At 42.9% G+C, this 26377-nt stretch overlaps 1 protein-coding gene across 1 annotated transcript in view; it reads right to left on the bottom strand.

Moving 5' to 3' along the window:
- MAMDC2 (MAM domain containing 2) overlaps window positions 1-26377 on the bottom strand; it is a 474787-nt gene that overhangs the window by 128564 nt on the left and 319846 nt on the right. The window contains exon 7 of the mRNA XM_085633013.1: window positions 6046-6139. Coding sequence (XP_085489139.1) covers window positions 6046-6139 — 94 coding nt within the window. The remainder of the gene's footprint in view (window positions 1-6045; window positions 6140-26377) is intronic.

Here is a 26377-nt window from a genome sequence, read left to right as displayed (position 1 = left end):
GTTAAGTAAAACAACCAAGGTGACAGCATTGCACTGAAAAAAACAGCAATCACAGGCAGAAGTTTTTGGGGCTAAAATATCAATGCAAAACTATTGTGGGTCATTATAAGGAAATGCCATCTTTTTACATGATCACCTCCAAAGTTTTGGACTGATGCTGCTGTTTTTTTCAAATCTGAGAGTGCATTGAGGCATGCTAACCAGACCTCAGTGCCAGTGCTCCGACCCTCAAAAGTGAAATGTTTGAATGACTTATACTCAATTGGCCAAACCTAACTTACCTTTAAATCCTAGTCAATGGTACCAGGGGTACCCCGGGCCTGTAAGTTAAGTTGTCCCTCATTGGTGCAGCACTTGTTGTGCTACCCTGAGTCTGACAGAGTGTAACATGTCTCCCAGCCTGCCACTGCAGACTAGTAGAGCAGTTTTGAACTGCTAAGTTGACTCTGATATTTAAACTAATAGCAAAGCTTAGACCTCCCTTTTTCCATATTTAAGTGACTCCTAAAGCAGGTCAATTGATTCCTAAGGCAAGGTGCTGTATATTAAAAACCAAGACATATACTTTTATTTGACTGTACAGTTAAATCCCCAAATTGTCATTTTAACTGTGGACAGGCTAATAGCCCCTTTGGCGAGTATAGGCTCACATGCTGACAACTCAGCTGTTCTAGCTCCTGAATGGGACTACGAAAGTTGGTACTTCAAGGTATCAAAATAATTTTTGAAAATTAAACTCAATTTGAGGACCAAGTCAAATTTAATGTAACTTTCAAGAATAAGGCAATTCGCAGATGCTGGCCACAAGACAGCCTACTGCCCTCCTTGGTAGAAGTGTGAATGACTCCCAGGAAAGGAAATAATAGAGTCCTGCTGTTGAAAGAGGTGTCATCTCTCCCTGGCAGAAGTTCATGCAGTGTGTGAGCTCAAAAGGAGAGCTTCAAAGGGTAAGCCATCTTTGAAGGGCAAATGGTGGGCGTGCATGAGAGGGGCTGTTCTTTTGTTCGGTTAGACGGGCTGTCATTGGTGACACAGGGGGGAAACCAGTTACCAAACTGTTTTTCCCGTGGATGTGTAGCCCTGAGGTAGCCACATCTCTAGGGTGGACTACCAAGCTCCAGACACCGACCGAGGGGTCCTCCAACTTGGAAGTGGACAAAATATTTCAGTTGGGATAGCTAAATGGTACACATCACAGGATAGCGTCATCAGGTGGTGAAAGGATCTAGTAACCCATTGACTAGTAACCGCCATATGCCCGAAGTCAGGTTCTGGATATTGATATGACAACCCTGGCACCCAGACCTCAGAACACATCTGGACTGCAGAAAGGACCAAATAAGGAGTGTACTGCTGTTCCCTAAATCTAGCAAGAGAGGCTGCCCCAACCACTGGACGCACCTGCTGATCCTTGGGTTATAAAACAGAGGAATGTGCCTGTAGTGCCTGGCTCGATGGAAAGTTACTCCTGAGCCTGCTTTGGTAACTATCCTACAACTCCTTACTGCCCCCTTGACCCACTCCCTGACAGAGTCGGTCTTCCAAAGTGGGCCAGAGTACTTGAACACAAATCTTTAAAAGTTTTAAAAAGTTTCCACTAACCACGGTAGTTACCAATGCTTGTTTGCATTTTGAGTGACAATCTATATCTCTAGAACCCTCCAGTTGATTCAATTAATTTTGGTGTTTAAAAAGGAATAAAAATAAGATCTATTTCTATAAATTGGTGTCAGATTTCTTTCATGTTGTGTGACTTTATTATTTCGTTGTTGGGGTACTTCTAAATGCTTTACACTTATGCCTTTGACTGCTTGAAGCCAGAGCTACCTAGGGGTGAGCTAAGGTTTAAGAATGTCGATTTCGTTAGCCACCATGCTGTCCGACAACTTTCTGCCGCCGCTGAGATATTAATAGCGGGCTCTATCCGTACCTGTGTACCATTACATGTGTGAACCACTATTCTAACTTTTGTGATCTACTTTGGATGCCATTCTCTCTTTATTAAGGAATTACTTCAGGTTTTATACAAACCTGCTCTCTTGGACAATTGGGAGCCATTATTTGAATCAAGTTGAATATTTATATTAAGTATTTGTAGTAGTGTTTATACGCACCCCAAGGACTGAATTTAAAATATTGTGGTCTCTCATATTCCTAGTAAGCCCTGACGAAGTTCCTGTGGCACTAGGGAACGAAACGCGTTTGCTGTGTGCCGGTTTTAATCAAACAACTTTGAATAAAAAGAAGAACTAATGTGGACCACAAGTGTGTTTCCTGTTTGACTCCTATCAGAGTGCACCTTCCATTTTTTTGGACTTGCTTATCAATTTGATATCTCTCAACAGTGGATGCTGGGAGTTGTTGCACTCGTCTTTTGATATATGTAACTAGTGGAACTGAGGTGCTTGACCTTGGTCAGCTGTTGTGTGCTTTATTGTTTTATGTAAAAGCTTCTACTAGAGTATATGAATCAGAAGAATAATATACAGCCCCATTCATACGTAAGGGAAACGTTGTGCCTTAAAAAGGATAGGGTGCAATCAGTAAGAGGCTATCATCCAGAGAATAGTGATAGAAATTACATTTTTATTATTGTTTATATTAACACACCTGAAGTGACTGCTGATCAAATCCTTTTTCACAGCTTTCATCAAATGACATAAATTTAGATTACATAAATTTCAGATAAGAAATTATAAGCCTGGTGAAGGATACTATTTAATTAGAAATTGACCCACTCCTCAAGGAGTTGATGTACCAAGTTCTATCAAAGGACTGATTTGCTTGAATTAAATTGAAGACAATATCAAAAAGTGTTGCTTATGGTCTGGCCTACAACTTTGAAGTGCAGTTTCTCCTTATAAAATGTCATGTCTTGGGGTGGGGGACAATGTCATGTCATGTTGGCTGCTGTAGCCTTTACCGCATTATCTAGTACCTGGCTGGGCCCATTGAGACGTCCCAGGCAATTAGCCCCTATTCTAATTAATATATCACTTTCAGTGTGGCAGGCAAAAGGAGAGCATATTTCAAGCCCAACAGGTGCTATTGTCGTTTGTTCGCTGTATAGGAATTACAACAATTTTGTACCTCCGTTGTGTAATCTGGGTAAATCAAGATTACACTGTCCTCATATTGCCACGGGCATTTGAGCTAAACAACTGCACAAGTGTCTAGCTCTGTAATTAAGTAGCCGTGAAATCACTGGGCAGTGTGGGGCTACAGATGACGGCCGGCACCCCTGAATATGACGAGCCCTTTCAATCGAGACAAATTTTGGAGCCCTGCCAGACAGGACTGTGGATAGCAACCATTGCTCAAGAAATAAATCCACATTCGGGCCTTCTGCACAGGAAGCTCATGAAATAACATTTTTGTGCCTTGAGTGCCCGTCATCGTCCTCTGCTCTCCATTGCAAGCAGAGAATATCAGCTTGCACGTCTGTAACTGTACTTGGACCTCCTTCAATGTAGGGCGCATGGCAGTGAGCGCAGATTCTGTGTTATCGATCCGTTCTGCTAATTTTCTATGATCATCGCAGAGTAGATCCACTTCTAATGATACTGTATCTATTTTAGCTTCCAGTGTTGTATTGATGTCAAGAATCGTTTGCAAAATGATGTCAAATTCCCCTGAAACCTTCTCCAACATGGCTCAAGGGTCCCCCTCCATGTGATGATGAGGATAAGGAGTCCATAATGTCTTTAGAGGGAGGGTGGAGGTTTAATAATTTTGGGCTTTACCATCCTGCTGCTCAGTGATGTGTGGCATGTGGCCTTCACTACGCATGGTTTTCTCAAGAGCCAGGCTCAACCAGCTATCTGTAATTGACAGTGTCCTCCACTTAGTAGTTACTCAACCCCCCAAGGGGTAGGATAGAAAAACAGGGCTCCCTGATGACAATCTGTGTGATTCACATATGTACACATTTACACAGTTCATATGGGGGAATACCTGCATGTATATGGTGTTAACAATGGGGCTACATAAGGTCCGGGGTTCATACACAGTTTGCACCTTTAGCAGGTCTCAATTTCCAGCAAGCCAAAAGTGTACAGGTGCCCCAACTTAATCTTGGGCACAACAGTGGCCAGTACGGTGCAACCTCTATGAGGAGAGGAAAAAAAGGGGGCTCCACTCCAAGACAACTCTATCCATCCCCCTCTGTTGCCCAGGACTCAGTGTTCGGTCGTGGTTTCCTCAGGTTGGCAGAAGCAGAGACCTGGAAGCCCGCCCGTGCAGGCCTTATCTCAGACAGATGGAAATAACTGAAGGTGGTTAAGTAGGTCTCTGCTAGTGGCCAATGCTCAATGCGGGGATCAGGGCTGCGCACCTATCAACCACACAATGTGGCAGCCCATACAGGTCCCACGTCTGGCTCTCACCATTCAAGGAGGCTTGGGGAACAAACCCAGGGTCTTCACCAGTGGGCCACCGCTGGTCTTAAGGGGCCTCCCAGTTCTCACAAATTGACCATTCTGCAGCACCGTGGTATGGGGTGTCCCCAGGGGTGCCGCTCTGTGTCCGCGCAATCACAGCAATCAGTCCAGCTAGCCTCGCCTATGCCCCAGCACCCAGCTGGGCACTACTGTGGCAAGTCACACTGCCACGGTTGCTGTAGCATAGCAGGAGTGGGACTCACGGTCACAGGCAAGCCCAGCAGAGGATCTTACAGGATGGAAGGGAATTTCATGGGGCGGGAGCTCAGAATTACATGTTTAGTGGGGCTGCCATCTTGGCAATGCCCCCCTTCATTAAGACTCTTCTGACATCGAAATTAAATACGTACACAATTTCTATCCAATATAGGAAGTGTGATGTTAAGAACAGGTTATTATGATACTGTTACTCATCTCATTTGGGTCACTGACAGACTATCGGAAACACAAATATTGTGTAAACAGAATATTGTGTCAAATAACATTGAGGACCAAAATATCAAGAAGGTAAGAGCAACTAGTGAAGTATGGATACACAATTCTTAACTCCATATCTACGTACTTTAAAGATATAAAAATCATCAAAGTACATAAACGTGTAGTTATAAATTAAAACTTTCTTACCCATAGAAACTTACTGTCACAATATGTTTGTCCTCGATATTTTTGTCCACACTATTTTTTTCTCCGATACTTTTTACTGCACACCATCTCAGTCACTGCTTGCTCTTCAAAAATGTTGGTTTATTTTCTCCACCCCATTACAGATTTCCTCACTATACCCGTTTTGCCTCAAGCCCCACCTAAATCACCTCTTTCTGCAATTTGGTTCAACATCATTATCTTCTGCCATTGTCTCACCGTATTGAATCCCCCAGATTAAAATTCTATTCCTATGCAGATTATACTCAAATCCTTTCTGCCTCCAGTTGGAAATGGCTTGCTTATGTGATATATATTCTGCCACCTGTAAATTCTTGCATGCTTAACAATGTTCTCTAAATTAAGTGCAGAAGTGGCTTGTTGCTGGTTGGTGGTAAGAAGCTCCTTGGATTCGATGGCATGGTTACAAGAATTTACCAAGCATCCAACTCTTGTTTAAATAGTGAAAGACCTAAGAGTTAGATTTGACTATAATCATGCATGACATTCTCAGGTCAGCTCTGTAGTCTCATCGTAGTTTTTTCATCTTTGATTTCTGAAATGTTATTTTGCCTATATCTCCTTTAGCCACCACTGAACATATTTGTGCTTTAAATTATTTTCAGCCTCCCTTTCACCCCAGTCAATCTCCTGATGATAGTATGGTAGAAGGCACAGTACTTTGCGGTTCTCTATCTCAACTACAGGAATGTTTGCAATTAAAAATAAACACCATAAGTGTTCAAGATCTTATTTATGTTTTTCTATATTTATTAAGAATTGTCATGTTGTCCTTTCTTTTTCTGGGTAACAAATACGTGTTGTATAATACGATCAGAGGGACACATTTCTTTGGCAGCTACTCTCTAACTTTACTGTGGCTGTCACCAATATTTTCATACTGAAAGCACATAGGAAAACTGTAAAAAAAAAAAGGAAATGAAATACTGATAACATAACATACCTGTCTTAATGTGACAATATTCAGGAGAGAAAGAGATGTCATCAATTGCAACATACCCTGCTTGAGCACCATTAAAGGCAACTTCAAAAACGACCTAAAAATCAAATGAGTGCAAAGTAGATTAACTATTTTAATTTTATTTATCATATCTCACATACAACATTCCAAGTCTGAAAGATGAGGGTAAGATTACATGAAATATTGCATATCATGGACCTATACTCCTGCTTCATGGAAAATCTTAAAATACCACCCACCGATAGAGAGTGAGAGATGCATTAGCATGCATATAGCAAAACTGAAGTAGAATCCAGGACACACTATCACATAGTCCTATTTCAGATTGTAAGGAAAATGCAGTGCTTCCATTCTGGCTCAAAGGTTGTTAGAGCGGGTAGATCTTGTGTAAACCAGTAGAAAAGGAGAACATTGGAATACAACACTTCTGCTAAGCATATATTCATTGGACGTCTACTACTATTACTAATACACTGCTAGGTTACCAGTTGTGGGTCAACGCAAACCCGCAAGAGCAGAGATTTAGTTTTCATTTGGAAAGTCAGAAAGGAAGGGACGATGCTCAAAGCCAGTAAGTGCCAATATAGGCTTTAGTGGCCTGGACTGAAAAAATGCTATCTTCTATAGAATTTAGTTTGTGTCTGTGCATATCATCTGATGTGATCTGCTAAAGGGCTTCAGTGTCGATATATTGCTGTAAAGACCCTGACAGAAGCTTTGCCACTTATGATGTCAGTTAAACTTTGGTGGGCAGCCTGTCAACCCTTCAAGTGAGTGGAGGTGTTAGCAATAGTTAGAGATTCACCCTGCCTAGTATGGATCTATTTGCCTTCAGTGCATCTGCTGGTGGAGCAAACGTACTGAACGTAGGGGTGTTTGCCGTACCTCTGACATGTAGTTGGTTCTGCTCACCAAACATTTTTATTTTATTGAAACCAAATCCCAAAGCAGGAATTTGCTAAGGCAAAGCACACAAAACAAAACAATGGCCCAGATGTGCATGCAGTTTTCTTCGAATGTGTCACAACCATTATTTATTTTCTGTCCCCGGATCTACATGACCAAATGAGACTGGGGAACTATAAGGCTAACGAAAGAAGGATCTTCTGTTTTTTGGTGAATGCTGTGCATCCACCAACCTGTAAATGAGACCCTATTGGTTAATACAATTAAAGGACAGGCAATTATTGAAGAGAACACTATTTTTTTACCAGATAACCATTTGAAGGATCTTCTCCATTCATATATGTGATCCTATTTTCTTTTTCTGAGAAGGAGCAAATGGCAAAATTCTGGCTCCTACCATGTTAAAAGAACACTATAGCAATGCTACTGCATTTAAGAAATGCAATGACTTAACAGAAATCATTATGTGGAGCTGCCATCACCTATTTTAGTATTCCTTAAAAAAATTACAGTTGAAGCAGCATATGGTCCACAAGGTAAAGACATACACTGACATTTCTCAGTTATACAGAGCTACATAACTGTGACCCCACAATGCATTGCTCATGACCACAAACATGACCTCACAGATAACACTAAATGCAATCAACACTGAAATCAGTGGTAATGTTACCTATCCATTGGCCTTGATACCATCCATGATATCACTGAAAACACAAATGATTGATTCTTTCCACATGTGTTTGTGGTAGAAGTATAGGCTTATGTCCATGCCTTACTCCCAGAGGTTAAGGGATATGACTAAAGGACTTGCCTTGCAAGTTATGTGTGGGGGTTGGCGGAATCAGGACATGCTGAAAAGTAACACCATGTGCCTGATGGTCATAGCCCCCGGGTGGTGAACCACAATATTGCCAAAGGTCAAGTCTTGTGTCCGCTGTGCACAGTTGCTGATCTTGCCCACTAGGGAAGGGATTTTGGGCTTAGGTCCTGGCTTGTAGCTACCGGTAGTGGGATAGCATGCATGGAATGTGGTGCCAAATTGGTGTCGTACTTTAATATTCGGGACCGCGTAGGGGACAGGGCCCTACCCCTGTCTATCTTGGTATTAGCGAACCGCAAATGGTAAATGCGGCATGTACGAGTGCTTTATATATCGTTCTAGCTATGAATGCACTGTGTACACATTATTCTGCTTCACTACGCGGGTTCCATTTTGGAAGCAGTGGCCATCTTGTCATTGCCCTCACATAGGCTATAATGGAGTAAATACGGGCCTCACAGTACATGGGCTTTCCCTCTGACTTCTCTGTGACCTGGGCAGCTGGCTCTGCTGCCCCAGGACAAACCGGTCTCACGAGCTCCCCTTCCTCCGTCCACCTGTGATTAGCATCAGGGCTTGACCCGTCATAAAACCCTTTCATTCTATACAATCCCCCGGCTAATCTCTTCCACACCTGCTTGTTCCTGCTTTATGACTTGTTTCCCAAAACAGGAGATGCTCATGTTTATTGGGGGGTCTATTGACATACGATGTGGGATCTGAACCTTACTGTGTAAATCATTGTGGGCTGGCCGAACTGGAATGTGGGATGGTCATCATGACTATGCTTTTTCGTTTGTAATGTATACTTATAATGGCCATATCGTAAACCAAGGAATGTGTGCCTGGAGCATGATATTTTGTACTTAAGGAGAAGCCCGTTCCTATGATTTTCAGCAGTCTCCTGAGAACATACACGCTGTTGTACTTCTAGGATACCTGTCATTGGTCTGCAACCAATAAACGATTCTTTGACTTCACCCAGAAGACTCTGTGTTTCTGTAGGTCTGGAACAGGGTGAACCCAGAAGTCATAGGGTGTGTGCCCCTGCACCGCTGGGTCTAAAATACCCAGTACTTCAGTTTGGCGCCCAACTCGGGACGATTTCAGCGGTACCAGTCCAAGCCAGAGGTTCGTGAGGAGCTTCGTGTGGAAATTCCGGAGGAAGGCCGCCACTTCATCGACCCCTGCATGTCGACGTGGTCCGAAAGTCTTTTCTGCGAGGTTCTCCGCGTCCCGACGGCTACGAAGGACCGCTGCCCTGATTAATCGACCTGTTTTGGACCCTTGACGAGTTTTGAGAGAGCGAAACAATCGAGAGAGTCTTCTGGTGACGCCATCGATCAGCAATATTCAGTTAAGTATAAGTGGAGCGTCTCCCATTTGTTTTTGGTATCCTTCGGGATCGTTTGATTTGGTAATTTGGTACTTTGGAGTTTGCAAACGCCAAAACCAGAGGACTCGTGTATTCACGAGAATATCGTGATCGATAATCCTTTGACGGTTGGATCTAGACTAGTGAGCAAAGATGGCTGGTTCTGGACTATTTGGTAGATTATTCTGTTTGGGTTGTGGAAAAGATTTCCAGCTAGAGGAATCATGTCCGGTTCCTCCGGTTGGAACTCTAACTTATGAGCTCTATGTAAAACATGGCGTAGGCCCCATTGCATATAACGAAGTGTGGATCCACTACACCAGGAAAGATGGTGTTTTAAAATGGCCCCAAAATGGTAGTTTCGATACCGATATTTTAGATAATTTGGAAATTAAATTGTTTAAGAAGAAAGCCCGGCCGGCGATGTTTGACTCTTTTCGCTTATGGCGAAAGGAAGCCAAACAAAAGGAAATTAAGTTAGCGAAAAAGAATAAGAGGGAGAAAGGTATGACAGTAATGCAAGCAGCTGTACGATTCAAGGACAATGAGGAGGAGCAAATGAATGAGCAATTGCACAGGCAGCATAAGTTAGGGATTGACAAATGTTACCCAGCTTTACCACATTCTAAGCAGAATGAGTCCGAAGAAAAGGAGAAAGATCCCCTGATGTCACATTTGTTGAGTTCGCCACCCCCGTATGCTCAAACTGCCACGGCACCTCCCCAGCTTGTAAATATACCGCCTCCAGTGCATATACTGCAAGCCTTGCCGCAACCGCCAGTTGCTTTGCAGCCGGTTCCTATCCCTGTAGCGCAGCCCTCTCAAGCGCCGCCAGTTGTGCTTCCAACTGCCCCCGCACTTCCTGCGACTTTGCCTAATTCGACAACTGCCTCCCCTGACACTCTTCCTTCCACCACTTCAGTACCTGTCTCTACATCCTCTTTTCTTCCCTCTGTTTTTCCCCCTGTTCTCGCCTCAGCTTCTCCTTCGGCGCGACGGCGCTTAGCTAATGTGGTTACTACATTAATGTCTCCTCTCTTTGAGTCATCTGGTGCGACTCCTGGTTTACAGCGTAAGCAGTTGCGCAGCCAATTGCCTAACCCCGATGAGAAAAAGGTAATAGATAACATGGCGCGTAGATGGATCGTTTTTCCTTCACTGTATAATGTGGAATCAGTTGTTAACGTTTTCCATCAATGGGATGCCCCGAAACAGAGATATGTGTTTGAGAAAATGTGCGAAATTCTCTGTGAAGAATTGGAGGATAGTGGTAAAAATCCGAACCCGCAGGAGTTGTGTAGAGTGAGGTTCGATTTTGGAACTGGTATAATTGTGGACCGCGAAGTAGATAAAGCAGTTGCGGTTGTATTGTCCTTCAGGAATGATGATTGCCAACAATCATTGTTTGAACAAGATGTCCTTGTGGGGAAAAAGGCAAAAGCGCGACAATACCCTATGAGAGAAGTTCCCCCGGTATGGAAGGAAGCGGTTGCAGCTGCCGGTGGTAACCCCGCTGTGGCAGCGCATTTCCAGCGTGTTTGGGTGCATGTTCCATGGAAGCGCTCTGAGGTGTTAGCGCTTAAGCAGTCCTTGCCTGATCCCCGTAAAAACCCAGCAGGTTATTATAAAGAGTTGTCGCAGACGGCAGGGTCATGTATTATGAATCTGGCCGACATAGACATGTTGTTTGGTAATGTTGTTCCACAGCCTCTATGGGGGTCAATTCGTAATGTAGATCACAATGCAGAACTAGGGGATACATGGGCTAACATTGTTGCTGCTAATGCTAGACAAACGGGTGGTGCGAAACCAGAACCTTTAGTAGCTGAATTGCCTGGTAGAATCATCACATATATGAAGACAATAATGCCTGCGATGCGCGTAAATTGGGACAAGTTATCTGCATGCAAACAGAAGAAAGATGAGACAGTGTCGGACTTCTTTACTAGGTTTGAAGAAACATTTATTGACCACAGTGGGCAGGATATGAGTACTGAGGGTGGCCAACGGCTGTTTGTGGATAAGTTTGTGCAGAATTTACTTCCTGACTTGTGTAAAAAGTTAAAAGATTCAGAAAGTTCTTGGGCTGTTTCTTCTTCAGCGCAAATACTGGCTACTGCACAGTATTATGAAAACAGAGATAAAGACGAGAAAGATAGAACAGAAAAGAAAACGAAGGAACTGAAGACAAAGGTCCTCTTACAGCAGGCCTATCCGCCACGTGGAGGTCCGAATAATTATAGGCAACCCCAAGGTGTCTATCACCAACCCCAACAGTTTCAGAACAATCAGCAAATGAATGGGTATTACCAACCACGTGTCCCTGTAGGTCCCAACCAATGTTCATACTGCAAAGAGGAAGGTCATTTTAAATATAGTTGCCCTAAATTAATGCAGCGGAATGGTGATATGTATGGCGCAAGAGGTAGGGGTGGTCAGCAAGCTCCTAGAGGCAGAGGGCGTGGAAATGCTCCCCAGAATGCGCGTCCTCTGCCGCCTCAAAATACCATCAATAGCTTTGATCAGCAAGCTAACGCGATTAGTAATACGGCCCAGTATTATAATAATGATTATTATGCAGAGGATGGTGATGCAGAAAGTAATGATTACTAGGACAGCCATAGACAGAGAGAGGGAGTTGTTTCAGTGCCAGTGGATCAGAGTGGACCGTATGTTGAGGTGACTACAGCAAATGTAACGGAGCCTTTTCTGCTAGACACTGGTGCTGCAAAGAGTTCAATCATGCATTCAAAACTCCCTGGCGCACCTTTGTCTGGCGATATAAATGTTTCAGTAGGTTTTTCTGGCGCCCCAGTTAGGAACCCGATTTCTAGTCCCATGTCACTTTCTGTTGGACCTTGCGAGCTGAAAGCACCCCTGATTCTGACAACAGGTTGTGGTGAGAATTTGCTGGGATTAGATTTGTTGAAAAGATTGCACGCTACACTGTATTGTTCTCCTTCAGGAGTACAACTTACATTAGGCAAGAAAGTGATTTCCCCAATGTATTTGTCTAAAAATACAATGCCACCTGAATTGTCATCCCTTCCGGATGCCCTTTGGGCTACTGGTCCCAATGATGTGGGCCTCTTGGAGATACCGCCATATGTGGTGACTCTAAAGGCTAATGTCAGACTGCCACGTATTCCCCAGTACAAGATCTCTAATGAAGGGCAGAAAGCATTGTTAGACATTGTCAGCGACTTGATTAATAAGGGTGTGGTTGAAGAGACAAGAGGCAACGTTTGCAATAGTCCGATTTTACCTGTCTTAAAACGAACGGATCCTTCACAGCCACCTGTTTACAGGTTTGTGATTGATCTCAGAGAGGTTAATAAGATTGTTGTGCCACAGTTTCCGGTTGTCCCCGATATAACCGCCTTGTTAACGATGATTCCAGCCTCTGCGGCATGGTTTTCAGTGATCGATTTAAAGAATGCTTTCTTTAGTATCCCAATTGCAGAAGAGAGCAGAGATATTTTTGGTTTTAGTCTGGGAGGCCGAAGCTTCCGCTTCAAACGCGCTCCCCAGGGCTACTGTGAGAGTCCATCCATATATAGTCAGGCTTTGAAAGCGCAGCTCGATGCACTTGTTTTACCTAGTGGCGCTATCCTGATTCAGTACGTGGACGATTTACTGATCGCTGCGGATACTGAAAAGATTTGTAAAGAAGCCACAATGTCACTGTTGCGCCATTTATCCGCTTTCCATCACAAAGTGTCTCTCTCTAAGCTGCAATATTGTCGACAAGAGGTGACCTACTTAGGTCATCTCTTATCGAAGGAGGGAAGGAAACTGACCCCAGAAAGAATTCAAGCCATTGCACAGTTGAGTGTGCCAAAAACACAGAGAGAAGTACGTGCTTTCTTGGGCATCACTTCATACTGTAGGCATTGGATCCCTAGTTTTTCTTTATTGGCAAAACCTTTGTTAGCCTTAACATGCAAAGACACACCGAATCCTTTCCCATGGTCTGAAGAGTGCCAGAAAAGTTTTGTGGAATTGCGTAATGCATTATGTTCAGCTCCTGTGTTGGGTACCCCCGACTACAGTAAGCCTTTTACATTGTATGTTCACGAGAAAGATGGATGTGCATTATCAGTGTTAACACAGCCTTTTGGCGACAGACCGCGCCCATGCGCATATTTTTCATCAACCTTGGACCCTGTAGCGAGGGCATTGCCAAGCTGTCTGAGAGCGACAGCTGCTGCAGCAATGTCTATCCGACAATCTGCTGGTTTGGTAATGGACAATACATTGATTGTTATGGTTCCACACGCTGTAGACACATTATTAAATAGGACCAAGACACAACACTTGACTAGTGCGCGGTTATCAGGTTATAAACTTACACTGTTAGCAAATCACATACACATAAAAAGATGCAATACGCTGAATCCAGCCACATTGTTGCCAATTCCAGCAGACTCAGATGAGATTGAGCAACATGACTGTCTGTTCAGAACAGAAGAAGAGACGAAAGGGAGAGTAGATCTAAAAGATACTCCCCTGACTGAATGTGATGGCACTTTATGGGTAGATGGGTCATGTTTCAAGCTCCCTAATGGTGACACGACTGCTGCATATGCTATCACGACTTTGCACACGGTCGTGGAAACTGCACGGGTGCCACATAATTCGGCCCAAGCAGCAGAATTAATCGCCCTCACGAGAGCATGTGTGTTGTCTGAAGGAATGAGAGTGAATATATACACAGATAGCCAGTACGCCTTTGGCGTGGCTCATAATTTTGGGCGTTTGTGGAAGGAACGTGGGTTCCTGACGTCACATGGAGCTAAAATTCAGAATGGCAAGTTGGTGAATGATCTCCTTGAGTCACTGACCGTACCGTTGCAAGTTGCGATCATGAAATGCAGTGCGCACAGGAAAGTCACAGATGATGTTGGACGTGGGAATGCGTTTGCTGATGAGACCGCGAAAGAAACAGCACAGAATGTGAAGACTAGAATGTATGTTGCAGGCCCCGCAAGATGGGTTAATGATGTGGGAATGTGTGAGAACACAATAGAGAGTGTGAAGTCGCTTCAAGCTGAAGCCACAGAGGAAGAGTTAAGCAAGTGGAGAGAAAGTATGGGTAAGTTGGATGAGAATGGTTGTTGGATTGATCTGACAGAACATAGGCGATGGTTGTTGCCTGATGCATATGTGCTTCCAGTGGTTACTATGGCACATGGAATGGCACATATTAGTACGAAAGGTATATGCAAGTTGTTGGCTCCAGTATGGCAGAATGCTGGGATTCCCAAGTTTGCAGAGAATGTGGTCAAGAATTGCATAGTATGCTTGAAGTACAACCCTGGTAGGGGAACCCCAACTCCAGCTGGTCACTTTGCACCCCCATCATGTCCATTTGAAGTTTTGCAGCTGGACTTTATTCACATGGAAAGATGCAACAACCTGAAATATGTACTGGTGGTTGTTTGTGCTTTCTCAAAATGGATAGAGGCTTATCCTCTGAAAGATAACACTGCCCTATCCACAGCCAAAGCCCTTGTGAAGGAGTTTTTCCCTAGGTTTGGGATGCCAAGAATGGTGTGGTGTGATAATGGAAGTGAGTTTGTGGGTAAAGTGATGAAGAATGTATGTGAAGGGCTAGGGATAAAGCAGAAGTTCCACGCTGCAAATCACCCCCAATCAGCTGGATTAGTAGAACGCTACAATGGAGCCTTAAAGCTCAAGCTGGCCAAAATCCAGGCGAGCACCGGTCTTAAATGGCCTGACGCTCTGCCTCTAGCACTCCTGTCCACCAGAATGACCATACACTCACGAGTGGGACTTAGTCCCTATGAGGTCGTCTTTGGCCGCCCGGCTAATGTATGGGGTGTACCAAGACCGGCGAAATTTAGTGAGGTAGAACATCCAATACTGCTCGATTACCTGTATGATTTGACTGTTAAACTGCGTGTTTTGCACCAACAGGTACATGATACTCTTCCCCAAGCCTCTGAGCCTCCTGGACACCCTATCAACCCTGGTACGTGGGTGCTAGTCCGAAATTTCCAGCGCAAAAGCAACGACGAGCCTCGCTGGATCGGCCCTCATCTTGTTCTCCTTTCGACAAGATCAGCAGTGCGAGTGAAAGGGAAGAAACACTGGATTCATGGTACCCACTGTAAAGTAGTCCCCTTGCCTCTGCCATATGACCAGTGGGTCAAGGAGGGTATCGCCGACTCAGAGACAGACATTGTACCTCGTTTTGTACCATTCAGTGACGCACGCTTAAAAGGCACAGTTTCAGACCAAGAGAGTGACAATATTCTGCAGGAAGCTGTGCCACCATCAAATCGACTGGACACCACTGAGCCTGAACTTTTGTTTCAAGACCAAACAGCACCTGGCCGTCTCCGCTATAATTTGAGACCAAGGCCCATAGACAAGTAAAGATTTTCTTACAATTTCCCTTTTGACATTTTTTGCTCTCCCATCTGAAGGACTTTCTTGATTTTTGTTTTTCGAACCACCATCCGGGTTCTGCCGCAGGGTCGCGGTGCCAAGACTTTGGGGTACAGACCGAAGACGCTGGGTCAACGGTTCTGGTTGGTCTAGGGCGTTTCCCTGGACTGACAGGCGTGCCCCTCAGCAGAAGAAACTCATCCACCGCGAGCGGCCCGAGTAGAGGATGGAGTTTTTTAAGATGGAGAGACCGATTGAGGAAATGAACTCTAACGCAAGGATGTGTAGAATTGTAAAAAGTAAATGTTTTGTCTTTTTGTGCCTTTTTACACTGTGTAGTATCATAATGTTTATTGTAGGATTTGTGTTTTTCTCCGCTCAAAAGCCCATTGAACCCACTGAACAGCCTATATCTCCTTCTACTGCCTCCTCTCACTCTTTCCACCCTTTGCCTGAGCACGAACAGACCAGACGATCAGAGTTTGTAAATAACTCGTTTATCCAGCTCTTGCACCAGCACCAACTGGTAATGAATACGACCAATTGCTGGGTGTGTGGGTTAATGCCCCATACCATTAACAAAGGTATTCCCTATCTGGTGCTGCCGTATAGTTACAATGGATCGTCGTGGGCATTCCAAACCATGTTTCTCTATGCTCTAGATACATATTCCCCTCGCCAACCGCGTTCCATCAGACCTATCACCAATAATAAGGCTTTGATGAAAGGAGTTGCCGATATGAGTAGGGATATTGATGCATACTCATCCATTCCCAAAGAAGAGTTGAGACCTTATGTAGGATGGAACGCTACGGGGTATAGTATTAGTCTGGGTGAAAGACAGCGAAAAATCTCATCTCCAATCTGGGTCGTACCCCACATGGGTCGGTTCTGCTTACAGGGTAATGGTCAGAATCCTAGAGCTCAACTGGGAAGAAGTGACTGTACTGCAACGTACACCTTCCCGTCACAGTTTTCCCCTGCGTTTTTGGCTGCCAAGGGCACATATTTCATCTGTCATGACCGAGCATATACATGGCTGCCCCCTGATTTCTCGGGCACATGTTATATTGCGAACTTGCTACCGCCTACATTTACTGCTGCCTCTGACTATCACAAGACCAGAGTTGTGAGAGGTGTGATTAGTAAGGAGGATACTGCCGGTCAGGAAGCAGGAGACTTCTTCTTGGGTTTCCTGCCGTTTTGGGGACCTATGGTCAATAGTCGGAACCTGAGACAGCTGACTCGTGTGGTTGAATCCACTGTCAATGTAACGGCTGGTGCCCTTAGAAATCTGACAGCTGAGCTCCAAGCGGATCGCCTTATGACTTTGCAGAACCGCATGGTTCTAGACGTTATTCTTGCAGACCGCGGTGGGGTATGCAAGGTCATCCAATCCAGTTGCTGCATTTTCATACCAGATAATGCTCCAACAGTGTATCAAGCCATCTCCAAGCTCCATACAATATCTGAATCCATACACGTGGATAAGGGAGATTGGTCACTGATGGGGTGGTTCTGGGAATTGATATCTGCCTGGGGTTGGAAAGTTCTAATGGTCATTGGAATGATCTTAGCCATTCTTTTCCTGTTCTGTCTGTGTATAAAGTGTGCTCCCGCGATATGTGGCCTCTGTGCTACCTTATGTGTAAGGAAACCTGTATCGAGGGACGAACTAAGTAATAGGATGATGCTACAGCAACATCTCCATGACTTTGCGGACATTGACCTAGACTCGGATTAAGATGAGTATAGTGATTGCCTATGTAAGGGCAAAAGGAGGGTCTGTCGTACTTTAATATTCGGGACCGCGTAGGGGACAGGGCCCTACCCCTGTCTATCTTGGTATTAGCGAACCGCAAATGGTAAATGCGGCATGTACGAGTGCTTTATATATCGTTCTAGCTATGAATGCACTGTGTACACGTTATTCTGCTTCACTACGCGGGTTCCATTTTGGAAGCAGTGGCCATCTTGTCATTGCCCTCACATAGGCTATAATGGAGTAAATACGGGCCTCACAGTACATGGGCTTTCCCTCTGACTTCTCTGTGACCTGGGCAGCTGGCTCTGCTGCCCCAGGACAAACCGGTCTCACGAGCTCCCCTTCCTCCGTCCACCTGTGATTAGCATCAGGGCTTGACCCGTCATAAAACCCTTTCATTCTATACAATCCCCCGGCTAATCTCTTCCACACCTGCTTGTTCCTGCTTTATGACTTGTTTCCCAAAACAGGAGATGCTCATGTTTATTGGGGGGTCTATTGACATACGATGTGGGATCTGAACCTTACTGTGTAAATCATTGTGGGCTGGCCGAACTGGAATGTGGGATGGTCATCATGACTATGCTTTTTCGTTTGTAATGTATACTTATAATGGCCATATCGTAAACCAAGGAATGTGTGCCTGGAGCATGATATTTTGTACTTAAGGAGAAGCCCGTTCCTATGATTTTCAGCAGTCTCCTGAGAACATACACGCTGTTGTACTTCTAGGATACCTGTCATTGGTCTGCAGCCAATAAACGATTCTTTGACTTCACCCAGAAGACTCTGTGTTTCTGTAGGTCTGGAACAGGGTGAACCCAGAAGTCATAGGGTGTGTGCCCCTGCACCGCTGGGTCTAAAATACCCAGTACTTCATTGGCAGAATCCAAATTGTCAATATAGTATTATAACATTTCAATTTCAATATTTCAGAAATCTCTATAAGGGTATGATGGGGGTGTTCTGCTCCCAAACTTTCAAGGGAAGTCCTGTATTGGAATCCTGACTACCCACCCGTTAAGAGGGATTTACACTTGCTAAATGTTACAGCCTGATGGGGCAATATAATAGACATGTAAAAGTATTTATAATTGCAGAGTCGCTTTTCTGAATTCAATGCACTAGTAAATAAAGATATTTACGTGTTTATGTCTGACTTACTCGCATAAATTATATGTTGCATGCAATTAGTGGGGGAAGATCACATCCCACGAACTAAAGTATGAAACATTGCAGCTATAGGGAAATCAAGACACAAAATACTGGATGATTTGAACAGCTAGAAATGTTCAAAGAAAATGGGAAATTCTTGACTTGAGAGGATGCTAGAACGTTATTACTATGTATTACTCTGTTTCACAATTTTCAAGTGCCTTTCCAGGAGTCACTTTAGGATTCAAGATATCAGAACTTAAAAAAGATGCAACACGTTTGTGATTTTGAACTTTGAGTACCCTCTTCCATATCTGTTGCTTTGAGAACAGAGCTTGTGTTATAGTGTTATTAAAGTGTATGTTTTGTGCAACAAATAATATTGAGGATTGATCATTTCAATATTTGATCCAATACACAATAAAATAATGAGTATACATGGAGTTAAAACTAGGTTCATATGAGGTTTAGAAATGTGTTTATTAAAATGATTTTGTTATGCCACACTTTGGGTAAAACACCATGTTAGATAAAATGGATGCTCTTTATGTCTCTGTTTCCCACTCCTGCATTCACCCCCCCCATCAGGTTCCCCTGTGGATTTTATCTCCACACGGGGTCTGCAAAAGTGAAGACAGCTGAAGTAATGTTTTTCTAAAATATATGAATACAAAGGCTTTTTAATTAAGTCTTCAGTATACTAGATAGGTTGCAGCATTCAAAGTTTCTACTGCTGTGTTTCCGTAGCTCAGTTCAGTTTTGCACATTCATGAATCGCCTTTCTTAATGTTGCATAATGTGTTTAAAACATCCCCGGATGATAGTGAAACAAAAAAGCAGGATGCTTTTTCTAGAAATTGGATAGTGCTAACATGTTATACCATTAATATGAATTATTCTGATTTACAAACACAATTGTTACATGGGGGCATGCTATACTGAATCTGTGCTTTTGCTAATTTTCTATGTATGAATTGTGTATAAGAACCCCTTGATTCTGAGGGTGAGCCAGATTTTATTTCCAATTCTTTTAAGGATGCTGTCCGACCTATACTTAACTTTGCTGTTCATTTAGGACTTGAATGATATCTGATTTCTACTCTGTATTAACTTTGCACTTTGGCCTTCATGGTATTTATTCTGTACTGATTGATTCTGTAATGAAACCCATTAACTTTTTCTGTGATCTAGAACTCAGTTATTAAGTGGTCCGAGTTATACATTGTGATACTCTGCTAAACTGACATGGGGGGGGGGGGTACCTTTTTACACATTTATTTCCAGTGGGAGAACCTTAAGAGGTAGAATTTCGGGTTTTCAAAATGTTGGTATGTCCTAAAATATTGGGGTATAGTTTTGCTCCTACAAATCGGTTGAAGAGGATGGTTGAGTAGTAACAGCACCACCTCTTTAAAAGGGGTCCTCAAAAGATTTGGCGGTTCTTAGTGCCCAACCCACGAGAATAGTGGACTTTTCTAAACCTCCAGTAAAGGTTCTGGAAGCTGGAGTCTCCCAGCGAAGGTGGTTTCCCGTGCATCCCTGAGCGATTTGGAATGTAAGTATGAATAGGGAGAATTTATTGATGTATGGTGTGTATTTGTGAGGCATGTTGAAGTGAGATGTTTGGCGATGTAATGCTAATTGTTGGTTCAATTGGTGGATTAATCACTGTATTGCTGATGTAATATTCATATTTGTGAATTTATTTTGTTCAAATTTTGGTTGCTTTGGTTATTGGATTTGTCGAAATCCAAGCTCTCGAGATATAGTGGTTTTCACTTGTCTGCATAAAGTAGCGTGTAGTGCAAGGAGCCGTATAGACACAGTTAGGGCCCGATTCACAGAATTAACTTAAGACAAAATCCTAAACTTACTACTTTTGGTATTCACAGAATGCACTTACTACTTTTGGTATTCACAGAATGGATTTACGACTACTAACTTTACGTCCGCACTCGGACCGGAAATTCCGGCCCGGGGGCGGAGCTTCTGGCCCGGAGGCGGAGCTTCCGGCCCGGAGGCGGAGCTTCCGGCCAGTGGCGGAAATTTAGCCATGGCCAAAATCTCCACCTCCAGACCGGAAGCTCTACCTCCGGCCCGGAAACCCCGCCTCCGGCTGGGCCGGAATCTCCGGCCCGAGTGCGGACGTAAAGTTAGTAGTCGTAAAACCATTCTGTGAATACCAAAAGTAGTAAGTGCATTCTGTGAATACCAAAAGTAGTAAGTGGATTCTGTGAATACCAAAAGTAGTAAGTTTAGGATTTTGTCTTAATTTAATTCTGTGAATCGGGTCCTTAGCGTTTTTGGGAATTAATGAGCAATCTTTTCTAGAGTTGTGTGCCTAATCTAGGTTGGTGTAGCTCTTAAGTGCACTAGAGTAAAGGCATTTACCAGGGTGGATTGCCACAGGACGGGGTCTACTTAATGCAAACTGTGGTGTTAGTACCGTACCATGAATAGTGAAATTTCTATTGCTCTTTGGGAATTAATTGTGAGATTTGACTTGTTTTACTGTAACTTATTGGCTTCCTTCCTATTTAGGTTAAGCAGACAAGAGTTTAATAGGTTTCAAGTTGGTTTAAAAGGTTCTGCAATTGTTTTCAGTGTTCACAGAAAAGCTGTGATGTGATTGGTTTGTCAGCCAGAGAGTCACGCTGGGACTGGTGAGACATCACCACAAAGCTGCACTGTCATTGGTTGGTTGCTGACAGAGCCATGCTGCGATTGGTTGTTTTCATGAGTTCATTTAGTGAGATTTTTAATTTATTTTAGGCAAATATAATGAAAAATATTTTAAGGAAGCCTAAAATTTCTGTTGTATCTGCAGTGGAGAGTGAGACAATACCGGATGAGGGAACACCTGAATATGAAATGATTATGCACATTGGGGTCTATACTTGTATCTGGATTTCTGAATGACATGATTGTACTGCTTCTAATTAAGACTTGCCATTTTCTTTACAGGGTACCTTTTACATTATAAAGCTAGGTTTCCTTAGACAAACTATGAGTATCATGAAGCCGATGCCCAGACCTACACAATTTGAGGTACTAAATGAATGGTATCGAATGGCAACAGAGAAACACGGAAAGAGAATGTTGAAGCAGGTAAAGGAATCATTGATTCAGTTGGTGGAGAAGAAGTGAGATTGACCAAAAGAATGCCTGAGGGAGGATACAATTGAAGGGGTGAGAGCTAATCCTGCTACAGTAAAAAAACAAATGGCCAAAGCAAAATAAAAGATGATGATTCTGATGAGGTGGATCATTTCTTTATTGATCTCTTGAATTCTAGACCTCCTTCGTATACTGCCATTTTAGTAGGGACAGGTAGTTCTGGTTCTGGCTCTGGCCTGACAAAAGGGCTGAAGGAGATGGTACTACTATGCAAGCTCCTATGGCTGTGGTACCAAGTGCACCAACTTAGAATGTAATGACAGTGATGCCTAGTACTAGTAGAGATGCTAAACTTGTTGTCTTGGCTCAAGTCGATTCACGGGAGAGAAAAGTGGTGGTATGAGAACCTCCTAAAGTTATCAACATTGGCATTCAAAAAAATCTAATTTGGTGAAATGTTACCGGGAAACATTGGTTTCACCCAGCTGTTGACATACAATGCTGATGAAAGGAGATATTTAAAGAAGCTGCCAGATGTGCAAATGAAGCACATGAGAAATAAGAAGACCTAGCTGATGAATGTGAAGTGGACAACGGCAAAATGAAAAATGTGAAACAAAATTATAAAATAGATTTGACTCATGATGAAATGGCATGAACGGGCTTGATTACTTTGCGAGCTCATAATAAAGATTTGATTGAGAAAACAAGGATACAATTACAAATAAATACATAGAAAGATGGAGGAAAGGCACAGTGGTAAAAAGAAATGAAAGAAGCAAAAGGTAGAGCAAGGGGAATTGCAAGTGATTTAGAAGTTGGGGTGAGAATTGTTTTGGAGTATCTTTTGAGGGAAGTGCATGGAGGGAATCTTGTGGACAAGGGCTGATCTTTATGCTTTCACTACAAATTTTCCTAAATTGAGAGAGGAACCTAAGAGATGGCATAAAGAGACGCATAGTTTGACACACCTATCAGAGTGCTGTAGACTGATTTGAATTAATTATTTGAAATGATGGTTCCTAGTGGCCTGTGGGCAGAATGTAGAGCAGCAGTTGCCTGACCAATTGGAGAACCAGCTAGGATTGCTTCTTGTGAAGAGGTGACTAATATCAAGTTACAGGTAATTGAGTACTTGAAGAAGCGAGTGCTTGAAATGATTATCAATTCGGTAAAGATTTTGAGAACCTCACAAGAGCTGAAAGAGTAAATACATGCCATTAATGAAATGCGAATACAAATCTTTAAGAGACATAGAGGAGTCGGTGTCCTTAAGAAGATGATGAATTCAGTGGTTTTGTTTCTGATTTTGTAATTTTGTAATTGGTTTGCAACAAGAGCTTATTGATCATATACAGCAAAGTGAACTGTGGTGGCAGACAAACAGTAATGATTTTGAAGATGGCTAATTATAGTAATGGCTATTTTGATGCAGAGCAGAAGATGATCAAGGAGAAGCTGATGATTACTCAGAAAAAGCCATTTGAAAAGGCATCTCAGAACCAAATGGGTTACAATATGAACCTTATTTAGTTTGGATTGAATGGGATGACTCATATGCATGGTGAAGCAGTGGGCAATGCAATGATACAAATGCAAGGTGGTAGGAGAGGATTGGTCAGTGTTCAAATGATGAAAAGCAACACTCTTTGTCACTTCTGTGAGGAAATTGGGCACTGAAACGGGAGTGTCCCCAGAATCTTAAAAGAACTCATGGTGATAGTGCATCTCAGATGAAGATGCAGAAAAACATGCCTTCAGCTCCAGTGATGTAGCAAAACTTGTGAAACTCAACGTAATACAGTGCAAAGTACCAACAGAATCCATTGATTCTGAATGATGGTTCGCAGGAAGCCACTCACAATGATGGTGTCTGATGGGGAGGCGGATTGCTACTTGGAGCAGTTGTAGAGGTAGACCAAAGTGGCCATTATGTTGAAGGAGTAGCCAATGGCCCCTGTTTCTTTTTTGATTGGTGCAGGGGCTACCCATTTGACAGTTCATTCTGTGGGAGTCCTAAACCTACCGTTCTTGGGATAAGAAATCCAAGTTGTAGGAATTAGTAATAAACAAATTGTTAATCTATTTACAGTAGATGTCCTAGTTAGAATTGGTCAAATGTAAAATAAACATTAGTTAATTTTGTGTGACTCAAGTCCTGCAAATTTACTAGGTAGAGACTTGGTATGCAAAATGTATTGCATGATGTATTGCACACCTGATGGTGTTGCGATTTAAACACAAGACGAAGACTCAGGGCCTGGTTTATAGATTGACGGAGAGGGTAGTCTGCCGCAACTGCAATGGAATTCCTGTCCTGCCAATATAACGGTCCTCCCGCCACATTTACATGTGAGCGGCCCTTATGATTAATCACAGCGGAGACTACTGCATCTCTGCCATGATTAATCCCTTACAAGGGCCTTGGGGAGTAAGGGCTGTCGATGAAATGGCTACATATCCACCAACCCAATTTGGATGGGCGGACATATAGTAATTGTTTACTGTTTCTTACCACCATGGCAGGGGGAGCATTATATATATATATATATTCACTGAAAAAACCATAGGTTTCACACATGTTATAGTTAGCGGAAATTTTAATCATAAAAAACCTATGAAATTCCCCCGTTATAGTTAGTGCAGGCAACTATAACTCACGCAACCGCAATCCTCTGCTGATGCTAATACTGTATTTAAACACTTATTTGCCCATGTCTTCTTCCATTAAATTTTAGCTATACATATATTACAAATATTTTTTTTTCATAAAGACACATATGTCATCAGCAGAGGATTGCGGTCGCGTGAGTTATAGTTGCCTGCACTAACTATAACGGGGGAATTTCATAGGTTTTTTATGATTAAAATTTCCGCTAACTATAACATGTGTGAAACCTATGGTTTTTTCAGTGAATTTGCAAGGTTTTTTAAATGCTAATTCCTAACTATAACGTGTGTGAAACCTATGGTTTTTTCAGTGAATTTGTACGGTTTTTTAAATGCTAAGTTACTTTACGCCATTCGTGGCGTGCGCGCCCAGTTAACGCAGTTTGTTCCGTGCGCGCACGGTGCGCTTCGCGCACCGCGCGCCCACTTTACGCAGTTAGTGCAGTGCCCACGTTACGCGGGATGGGCCATGTGCGCACGATGCGCTTCGCGCACCGTGCGCACATGGAGGACATATTATGCGCTTCGTTGTGAAAGGTAATCTTTTATATTTTCATTTGTTATACATATATGCCCTGCACAAATGGTGCACTTCGGGCACCATTTGCACACGGGGTGGGGATAGTGTGGATAGTTTTGTTTTTTTTATTAATTTTTACCGTACGCGTACGGTAAGCGTAATCGGCGATTTTTCAAAAAAAAAAAAAATTAGAATTTTTGGCCTTGGGGGTACTTTGGGGACACCATCATCAATGCTAGGTGGTTAGGAACTGAATACATTGCCCCTTTAGTTGTTTTTTGCCTTTGTTTTTGCTGCCTCACTCAGAGTGCGAGAGAGAAAATGGCGGCCGCCGCTTCCTGGTTTCGTCCGATTCGAATGTTTACTTAGATCTAACAGCCAATCAGAATCGCGCTCGCGCACGGCACCGTACGCGTACGGTAAGCTTACCGTAAGCGCACCGTAAGCGCACCGTAAGCTGCCACAGATATATATATTGATTTAAATGCTATTTTCTCAGGATCTACTGAACAGATTTACACCAAACCTACAAAAGGCACTTCCTTGACCTGAGGACTACCTCTCTGCCAAATTTCAAGTAACTCTGTTCAGCCGTTCGGGCTGTAGCTGTGTCTAAAGGTCCTATGGAAAAATGTATGGGGAAAACGCGTTTTGGGACCCCCCTTTTTTCTCAGCCCCCGCTTGACGAATCCCCCCGAGACTTTCAGGGTAGGAGCGGAGCGTAGCGCCCCACCTATTTTGAAAATTTCGCGAGGATTCGTCGACCGGCGCCAAAGTTATTCCAAATAGAATGTTGCGGATTTCCTATGGAAACAGGGTCCTAACTATAACTATCTACTGGCGACCGCCAGTAGATAATATATATATATATATATATATATATATATATATATATATATATATATATATATATATATATATATATATATATATATATATATATATATATATATATATATATATATATTTTTTTTTTTTTAAGAAAATCCTCTTTCAGATTTTCTTTTTCAAAAGAAAAATTAAATACTCTGAGTTACAGGGCTGGGTCCTGCTGATGCAGCCCCATAACAGAGAGTAAAATGCACTGACGGGAACTGCTGTCATGGTAATTTACTCCATTGCCCTGGCAGACCCACGAGCCATCTGCCAAGATTTAAATCAGACCCTCAGTGTTAAAAAAAGTCACTAGGGACTAGAGTCCAATTATTCCCAGCTTTAACAAAATATGACCTGCCTCATGATTTAAGACATACTGTCAGGGATGAGGAATGAGATTACTCTGGAGAACAGATTGGTCTCATAAAAAGAGCTGAGCCAGATGAAATAAATGCGATGTCAGATGAAATTTTCCCTAGAACTAAACAATATAGACTTTCAAAAGAAGCAGAAAAAGGAATTAAGCCGGTAATTGAGAAAATGATTGAGTAGTGAATCCTCAAGAGGTACTTGGTAGTCCTTGTAACTTTCCTGTGATGGGAATAAAGTAGCCTAGTGGTAAACTTAGAATAGTTCAGGATTTGCACAATGTAAGCAAAATCATCACTGTTGTCCTACAGAACCAAATAAAGC

Source organism: Triturus cristatus, chromosome 2_1 (genome assembly GCF_964204655.1).
Source record: "Triturus cristatus chromosome 2_1, aTriCri1.1, whole genome shotgun sequence".
NCBI classification, from domain to species: Eukaryota; Metazoa; Chordata; class Amphibia; order Caudata; family Salamandridae; genus Triturus; species Triturus cristatus.
The sequence above is the reverse complement of the archived record's forward strand: the minus strand, read 5'-3'. Positions and strand labels throughout refer to the sequence as shown.